The sequence below is a fragment of the Aythya ferina genome (assembly GCF_964211825.1).
Source record: "Aythya ferina genome assembly, contig: HAP1_SCAFFOLD_556, whole genome shotgun sequence".
In the NCBI taxonomy this organism is placed as follows: Eukaryota; Metazoa; Chordata; class Aves; order Anseriformes; family Anatidae; genus Aythya; species Aythya ferina.
Window position 1 is genome coordinate 37,904 of NW_028181056.1, and position 8,946 is coordinate 46,849.

General features: G+C 57.1%; 1 protein-coding gene across 1 annotated transcript; it reads left to right on the forward strand.

The window, feature by feature from the left end:
* Positions 1 to 1,710: 1,710 nt before the first annotated feature.
* LOC311429308 (F-box/LRR-repeat protein 19-like) lies at positions 1,711 to 8,734 on the forward strand (the record flags this gene model as incomplete). Its single annotated transcript, XM_084540401.1, has 4 exons — positions 1,711 to 1,972; positions 3,452 to 3,649; positions 7,347 to 7,490; positions 8,563 to 8,734. Coding segments are annotated over exons 2-4 (493 nt in total), but the record flags the coding sequence as incomplete, so codon positions are not given.
* Between the last annotated feature and the right edge of the window lie 212 nt (positions 8,735 to 8,946).

Genomic DNA, 8,946 nt, shown 5'->3' on the forward strand with positions numbered 1-8,946 from the left:
CCTGCCCCAAAGCCCCAAATCTCCCCCGATTTGCCCCAAATACCCCCAATTTTCCCCCAAATCCCCCTCGAGACCCCCCCAAATCTCCCTAAATCCCCTCCCAACCCACCCAATCCCTCCTAAAACCTCAAAATCCCCCCAAATCCCTCCAAGACGCCCCCCAAATCCCCCCCCAAAAGCCCTCCAAAAGCCCCCAATCCCCCCCAACACCTCCCCAAATCTCCTTAAAATCCCCTAAAAACCCCCAATCCCTCCCAAAACCCTACCTAAAGACCCCAGATCCCCTCAAATCCCCCCAGACCCCCCAAGACCCCCCCCAAAATCCCCAAATCTCCCCAATTTCCCCCCTAGTTCCCCCTCAATCCCCCCAAATCCCCCCCAAGCCCCCTCAAAACCCCCAAATCCCCCCAAATTTCCCCCAATTGCCCCCCCAAGACCTCTCAAAACCCCCAAATTCCCCCCAATCTCCCCCAGATCTCCCCAAGACCTCCCCAAAATCCCCAATTTCCCCCCAAATCCCCCAATTTCCCCCAAATCCCCTCCTCCTCCCCTCCCCACCCTCCCTCCACATAGAGCGCCCCCTTCCCCTTTCCCCCCCTCTCTATGATCAGTCCTCCAACCCCGCGCATGCGCACCGCCTCCCCTCCCTCAACCCATGGGGCGGGCCTAAACCCCCAACCCCTCGCTCCCATTGGCTCCCCCCTCAGCGCGCCTCCTTCCTATTGGCCACCCACCCTGGGACTACAACTCCCGTCGCCCCCCGCGGGCTCTTCTTCCTCCGCCGCCGCCATTTTGTGAGGGGCAGGCGGCGGCGGCGGCGGGCGGGGGCGGCGGCGGCTCAGGCCCCGCCGCCCGCCCGCGGTCACCGGGAGCCGCCTCCGGCCCCCCCCCCGCCGGGGGGGGTGGGGAGGGGAGGGGGGGGGGCCGCTCCCCCCCCGCCGCCCCTCGACGGAGGGAGGGGGGGGGGCGGCCCGGCCGGTACCGGAGGGGGAGGGGGGGGGAGCGCGCCCTTCCCCCCCCCGGGTCCGGTTTTCCCCCTTTTGGCCTCTTTTTTTTCCTTTCTCCCCACTTTTTTGCCCCGGTTTTCCCTCATTTTTTCCTCATTTTCCTCATTTTTCCCTCATTTTCCTCCTTTTTTCCCCCATTTCCCTCAATTTTTTCCTCATTTTCCTCCTTTTTTTCCTCATTTTCCTCCTCTTTTCCCCCATTTCCCTCATTTTTTCCTTATTTTCCTCCTTTTTTCCCCCATTTCCCTCCTGTTTTTCCTCATTTTCCTCCTTTTTCTCCCATTTCCCTCATTTTTTCCTAATTTTCCCCTTTTTCCCCTCATTTCTCTGTATTTTCCCCTCTTTTTCCTAACTTTTCCCCATATTTCTCTCTTTTTTACCTCATTTTTCTCCTTTTCCTCCTCTTTTGACCCCCTTTGCACCCCAATTCCCCTAAATTTTTTCCTAGTTTTCCTCTTTTTCTCTTTTTTCCCCATTTCCCACCGTTTTTTTACATTTTTAACCCAATTTCCCCCCCTTTCCCTCCTTTTTTTCCTTATTTTCCCCTTTTTTCCCTATTTTTCCCCCATTTCCCCCCCTTTCCCCCTTTTTCCCCCCATTTCCCCCCATTCCCCTCCTATTTTTTCCTAATTTTCCCACATTTTTCTTCCTTTTCCCCCTCTTAGTCCCCATTTCCCCCCTTCTTTTGCCCCATTTTCCCCTTTTTCCCCCCATTTTCCTTCCTTTCCCCTCCTTTTTCCCCTTTTTTCCCCTCTTTTTCCCCCATTTCCCCTCCTTTTCCCCCCCTTTTCCTCTTTTTTTTTCCCCTTTCCCCTCTTTTTCCCCCATTTCCTTTTTTTTTTTTTAATTATTTTTTAGTTTATTTTTTTCCCGTTTTCTCCTTTTTTTGGCCCATTTTTGCCCTCCCCGAGCTCCCCCCCCCGCCCCGGGATGGCGCCGCCCCCGCCCCCGCGGAGAGGCTGCAGGTGAGGCCCCCCCCGGGGGGAATGGGGGGGGGGGGAGGGAAATTTGGGGAGGGGGGGCCCGGGCCCTGTCTGTTACCCCCCCCCAGTGTCCCCAACTGGTCCCCAGTGCCCCCTCCCAGTGTCCCCAGTTGGTCCCCAGTGTCCCTAACTGGTCCCAGGGGTCCCCAGTGCCCCCCCTCAGGGTTCCCAACTGGTCCTGGGGGTCCCCAACTGGTCCCCAGTGCCCCCTCCCAGTGTCCCCAGTTGGTCCCAGGGGTCCCCATTCCCCCCCCCCAGTGTTTCCAATTGGTTCTGGGGGTCCCCAACTGGTCCCCAGTGCCCCCCCCCAGGGTCCCCAACTGGTCCTGGGGGTCCCCAGTGGGTCCCCAGTTACCCCCAGGGTCCCCAACAAGCCCCCAGTGCCCCCCCCCAGGGTCCCCAGTTGGTCCTGGGGGTCCCCAACAAGTCCCCAGTGCCCCCCCCATGCCCCCCCGTGTCCCCGTTGCTGACACTGACCGGTTTCTTCCTTTTTTCTTCCTTTTTTGACATCCCCACGATGTCCCCACGCCACCCACGATGACCCCGTGACACCTGTGGTAACCCTGATGTCCCCAAACTGTCCCCGTGTCCCCCCCTCGTGTCCCCTTTTTATCCCCGTGTCCCCTTTCTGTCCCCTTTTTTTCCCTGTTTTGTCCCCGTTTTACCCCCGTGTCCCCGTTTTGTCCCCGTTTTGTCTTCGTGTCCCCTTTTTGTCCCCATTTTGTCCCCGCATCCCCTTTCTATCCCCTTTTTTCCCCTGTTTTGTCCCCGTGTCCCCTTTTTCTCCCCATTTTGTCCCCGTTTTGCCCGTGTCCCCTTTCTATCCCCTTTTTTCCCCATTTTGCCCCCGTGTCCCCTTTCTATCCCCATTTTTCCCTGTTTTGTCCCCGTTTTCTCCCCGTTTTGCTCCTGTGTCCCCTTTCTATCCCCTTTTTTTCCCCTTTCTGTCCCCGTTTTGTCCCCGTTTTGTCCCTGTGTCCCCTTTCTGTCCCCGTTTTACCCCCGCGTCCCCTTTCTATCCCCTTTTTGTCCCCATTTTGTCCCTGTGTCCCCTTTCTGTCCCCGTTTTGCCCCCGTGTCCCCTTTCTATCCCCTTTTTTTCCTGTTTTGTCCCCATTTTGCCCCCGTGTCCCCTTTCTATCCCCTTTCTATCCCCTTTTTTTCCCCTTTTTGTCCCCGTTTTGCCCCCGTGTCCCCCTTTTTCCCCTTTCTGTCCCCGTTTTGCCCCCGTGCCCCCTTTTTTTCCCCTTTCTGTCCCTGTTTTACCCCCGCATCCCCTTTCTATCCCCTTTTTGTCCCCATTTTGCCCCCGTGTCCCCTTTCTATCCCCTTTCTATCCCCTTTTTGTCCCCTTTCTGTCCCCGTTTTGCCCCCGCATCCCCTTTCTATCCCCATTTTTCCCCCATTTTGCCCCCGTGTCCCCTTTTTCTCCCCTTTTTGCCCCCCTTTCCGCCCCCCCAGGCGGGCGTAGGCGCGGTGCCGATGCCGCAGCGGAGCCGCGGGGCGGGGGCGGGAGCTCGGCGGCGCCGGACGCGGTGCCGGAGGTGCCGGGCCTGCCTGCGCTCCGAGTGCGGCGCCTGCCACTTCTGCCGCGACATGAAGAAATTCGGCGGCCCCGGGCGCATGAAGCAGTCCTGCCTGCTGCGCCAGTGCACTGCGGTGCGATTTCGGGGCTTTTCGGGGCCTTTCGGGGCGTTTCGGGGCATTTCGGGGCGGGTTTGGGGTTGGTGGGGTCGCGTTGGGTCTTTGGGGTGGTTTTGGGGTGGTTTTCGCGGTTGCGTTGGGTCTGTAGGGTTGGGTTTGGGTCTTTGGGGTTGCGTTGGGTCTTTGGGACCGTTTTGGGGTTGCGTTGGGTCTTTGGGACCGTTTTGGGGTGGTTTGGGTCCAGTTTTGGGATGGTCTTTGGGGTTGCGTTGGGTCTTTGGGGTTGCGTTGGGTCTTTGGGACAGTTTTGAGGTGGTTTAGGGGGAGTTTGGGGTCTTTGGGGTTGCGTTGGGTCTTCAAGGTTGGGTTGTGTTGGGGTCTTTGGGGTTGTGTTGGGGTCTTTGGGGTTGTGTTGGGGTCTTTGGGGTTGTGTTGGGGTCTTTGGGGTTGCGTTGGGGTCTTTGGGGTTGCATCGGGTCTTTGGGTCCAATTTTGGGTTGGTTTTTGCAGTTGGGTTGGGTCTGTAGGGTTGCGTTGGGTCTTTGGGATTGCGTTGGGGTCTTTGGGTCCAGTTTTGGGTGTGTCTTTGGGGTTGCGTTGGGTCTTTTGGTTTGGTTTTGGGGTTTTTGGGGTTGTGTTGGGTCTTTGGATCCCAGTTTGGGTTTGGTTTTGAGATTCCGTTGGGTTGCGTTGGGTCTTTGGGGTGGTTTGGGACGGTTTTGGGGTTGCGTTGGGTCTTTGCGGTTGCGTCGGGGTCTTTGGGTCCCATTTTGGGTTGGTCTTTGGGGTTGCGTTGGGTCTGTGGGGTTGCGTTGGGTCTTTGGGATGGTTTTGGGGTTGCGTTGGGTCTTTGGGGCCGCGTTGGGGTCTTTGGGGTGGTTTGGGATGGTTTTGGGGTTGCGTTGGGTCTGGTTGGGTTCTTTGGGATCCCGTTGGGTTCTTTGGGATCCCGTTGGGTTCTTTGGGATCCCGTTGGGTTCTTTGGGATCCCGTTGGGTTCTTTGGGATCCCGTTGGGTTCTTTGGGGTCCCGTTGGGTTCTTTGGGGTCCCGTTGGGTTCTTTGGGGTCCCGTTGGGTTCTTTGGGGTCCCGTTGGGTTCTTTGGGGTCCCGTTGGGTTCTTTGGGGTCCCGTTGGGTTCTTTGGGGTCCCGTTGGGTTCTTTGAGGTCTTTGGGTTCTTTAGGGCCATTTTAGGGTCTTTGGGATCGGGACAATTGTGGGCATTTTTTGGCGTTGCGTAGTTTTTTTTGGGATCGCGACAACTTGGGGCTTATTTTGGGGTCCCGTTGGGTTCTTTGGGGTCCCGTTGGGTTCTTTGGGGTCCCGTTGGGTTCCTTGGGGTCTTTGGGGTCTTTAGGGCCATTTTAGGGTCTTTGGGATCGGGACAATTGTTGGCATTTTTTGGCATCGCGTTGTTTTTTTTAGGATCGGGACAACTTGGCGCTTATTTCAGGATCCCGTTGGGTTCTTTGGGATCCCATTGGGTTCTTTGGGGTCCCGTTGGGTACTTTGGCATCCCGTTGGGTTCTTTGGGGTCTTTAGGACCATTTTAGGGTCTTTGGGATCGGGACAATTGTGGGCATTTTTTTGGGGTCGCGTAGTTTTTTTTGGGATCGCGACAACTTGGGGCTTATTTTGAGATCCCGTTGGGTTCTTTGGGATCCCGTTGGGTTCTTTGGGATCCCATTGAGTTCTTTGGGGTCTTTAGGACCATTTTAGGGTCTTTGGGATCGGGACAATTGTGGGCATTTTTGGGGGTCGCGTTGTTTTTTTTTGGGATCGTGACAACTTGGTGCTTATTTCGGGGTCCCGTTGGGTTCTTTGGGGTCCCGTTGGGTTCTTTGGGGTCCCGTTGGGTTCTTTGGGGTCCCGTTGGGTTCTTTGGGGTCCCGTTGGGTTCTTTGGGGTCCCGTTGGGTTCTTTGGGGTCCCGTTGGGTTCTTTGGGGTCCCGTTGGGTTCTTTGGGGTCCCGTTGGGTTCTTTGGGGTCCCGTTGGGTTCTTTGGGGTCCCGTTGGGTTCTTTGGGGTCCCGTTGGGTTCTTTGGGGTCCCGTTGGGTTCTTTGGGGTCCCGTTGGGTTCTTTGGGGTCCCGTTGGGTTCTTTGGGGTCCCGTTGGGTTCTTTGGGGTCCCGTTGGGTTCTTTGGGGTCCCGTTGGGTTCTTTGGGGTCCCGTTGGGTTCTTTGGGGTCCCGTTGGGTTCTTTGGGGTCCCGTTGGGTTCTTTGGGGTCCCGTTGGGTTCTTTGGGGTCCCGTTGGGTTCTTTGGGGTCCCGTTGGGTTCTTTGGGGTCCCGTTGGGTTCTTTGGGGTCCCGTTGGGTTCTTTGGGGTCCCGTTGGGTTCTTTGGGGTCCCGTTGGGTTCTTTGGGGTCCCGTTGGGTTCTTTGGGGTCCCGTTGGGTTCTTTGGGGTCCCGTTGGGTTCTTTGGGGTCCCGTTGGGTTCTTTGGGGTCCCGTTGGGTTCTTTGGGGTCCCGTTGGGTTCTTTGGGGTCCCGTTGGGTTCTTTGGGGTCCCGTTGGGTTCTTTGGGGTCCCGTTGGGTTCTTTGGGGTCCCGTTGGGTTCTTTGGGGTCCCGTTGGGTTCTTTGGGGTCCCGTTGGGTTCTTTGGGGTCCCGTTGGGTTCTTTGGGGTCCCGTTGGGTTCTTTGGGGTCCCGTTGGGTTCTTTGGGGTCCCGTTGGGTTCTTTGGGGTCCCGTTGGGTTCTTTGGGGTCCCGTTGGGTTCTTTGGGGTCCCGTTGGGTTCTTTGGGGTCCCGTTGGGTTCTTTGGGGTCCCGTTGGGTTCTTTGGGGTCCCGTTGGGTTCTTTGGGGTCCCGTTGGGTTCTTTGGGGTCCCGTTGGGTTCTTTGGGGTCCCGTTGGGTTCTTTGGGGTCCCGTTGGGTTCTTTGGGGTCCCGTTGGGTTCTTTGGGGTCCCGTTGGGTTCTTTGGGGTCCCGTTGGGTTCTTTGGGGTCCCGTTGGGTTCTTTGGGGTCCCGTTGGGTTCTTTGGGGTCCCGTTGGGTTCTTTGGGGTCCCGTTGGGTTCTTTGGGGTCCCGTTGGGTTCTTTGGGGTCCCGTTGGGTTCTTTGGGGTCCCGTTGGGTTCTTTGGGGTCCCGTTGGGTTCTTTGGGGTCCCGTTGGGTTCTTTGGGGTCCCGTTGGGTTCTTTGGGGTCCCGTTGGGTTCTTTGGGGCCATTTTAGGGTCTTTGGGATCGGGACAATTGTGGGCATTTTTTGGCGTTGCGTAGTTTTTTTTGGGATCGCGACAACTTGGGGCTTATTTTGGGGTCCCGTTGGGTTCTTTGGGGTCCCGTTGGGTTCTTTGGGGTCTTTGGGGTCTTTAGGGCCATTTTAGGGTCTTTGGGATCGGGACAATTGTTGGCATTTTTTGGCATCGCGTTGTTTTTTTTAGGATCGGGACAACTTGGCGCTTATTTCAGGATCCCGTTGGGTTCTTTGGGATCCCATTGGGTTCTTTGGGGTCCCGTTGGGTTCTTTGGGGTCCCGTTGGGTTCTTTGGGGTCTTTAGGGCCGTTTTAGGGTCTTTGGGATCGGGACAATTGTGGGCGTTTTTTGGGGTCGCGTAGTTTTTTTTGGGATCGCGACAACTTGGGGCTTATTTCGGGGTCCCGTTGGGTTCTTTGGGATCGCGTTGAGTTCTTTGGGATCCCGTTGGGTTCTTCGGGGCCGTTTTGGGATTTTTAGGGTCTCACCTCCACCCCAAACCCCCCCCCCAGCCGGTGCTGCCCCACACGGCCGTGTGCCGGGCGTGCGGCGAGGCCGGGCGCGAGGACGCGGCCGAGGGCGAGGAGGAGAGGCTGGAGCTGGCGCTGATGGAGTGCACCATCTGCAGCGAGATCGTCCACCCCCGCTGCCTCCAGGTACCCCCGGGGGGGCCCCCAAAACCTGGGGGGGGCACCCCGTTTTGGGGCCAAACCCCTGAATAATAGGGCCGCCCGTTTACGGGGCCGGAACGCCGTCAAGACACATTTCCGTTCATTTTAAACCTTCCTTTACCCCTTTTCCGCCTTAATTTTAGGCGTGTTTTGCTTCAGGACCCCCCCCCAGACCTAAAAACCCCCGCCCCAAAATTTGGGGACCCCCCCCCAGTTCCTATGGGGCCGCCAGCGCCGCGTAACGGCAAGGCAGTACCCAAAAAAGTTGAGTTTTTACCCAAAAAAGTGTTTTTTTCCCTCAAAATGCATGTTTTTTTTTCCCATGGGGGGGGGTCCCAAAATTAGGGGTGCCCCCCCAAATGTGGGGGACCCCCTAAATATAGGGAAAACACCCCTAAATATAGGGGAGCCCCCACTTTTTGTAGGGCAGCCCCGTAGAGGGTGGGGGGCACCCAAACTCCCCATTTTTGGGCAAATTGGGGGATTTTCCCTAAAATTAAGGGTTTTACCCCAAAAAGCGGGCATTTCCCTACATGGGGCAGCCCCCAAAAATATGGGGGGGGGGCCGTTTTCTATAGGGCAGCCCCCTATGGAGTGGGGAGCCCCCAGTGGGGCACAAAGTGACCCAAACTCCACATTTTTGGGCAAATTGGGGGATTTTCCCTAAAATCAAGGGTTTTACCCCAAAAAGTTGGGGTTCCCCTACATGAGGGTGCCCCAAAAAGTATGGGGGGGGGCCCACTTTTTATGGGGCAGCCCTCTATGGGGTGGGACGGGGCCCTATGGGGCAGCACCCACCCTAAACGCTCCCCAAAAGTCATGTTTTTTGCCCAAAACGTGGCATTTTTCCCCCAAAACCATGTTTTTTCCCCCAAACGTAGATTTCCCCATTCCCCTAAAATTTAGGGGTCCCCTAAACGCTGGGGATCCGCTAAATATGGGTCTGCCCCCCCAAAACTCCCCCCCATTTCCCAGGGTGCACGGCGCCCCAAAAAGGGGGGGCTCCCCGAGTGGGGGCCGCCCCCAAATTTGTCGTTTTTCACCCCAAAACCTGCAGATGGGGCGCGCGGAGGCGGTGATCAACCCCGAGATCCCCAACTGCTGGGAGTGCCCCAAATGCAAGCGGGAGGGGCGCAGCGCCAAGGTGGGGGGGGGCCCCCAAAAATTTTGGGGGGGGATCCCCAAAAATTGGGGGGGGGCCCTAAATATTTTTTTTGGGGGGGCGCAAGGTTTTGGGGGAAATTCTGAGGGTTTTGGGAACGATTCTGAGGGATTTGGGGGCTTGGGGGAGGATTTGGGGGGGATTTGGGTGTTTTTTTTTGGGGGGGGGCGATAATTTGGGGGCCCCCCCTAAAATTTGAGAGCCCCCCAATAAAATTTTTGGGGGTTTTCCCCAAAATTTGAGGTTTTGACGTTATTTTGGGGGTGAAAATGGTTTGGG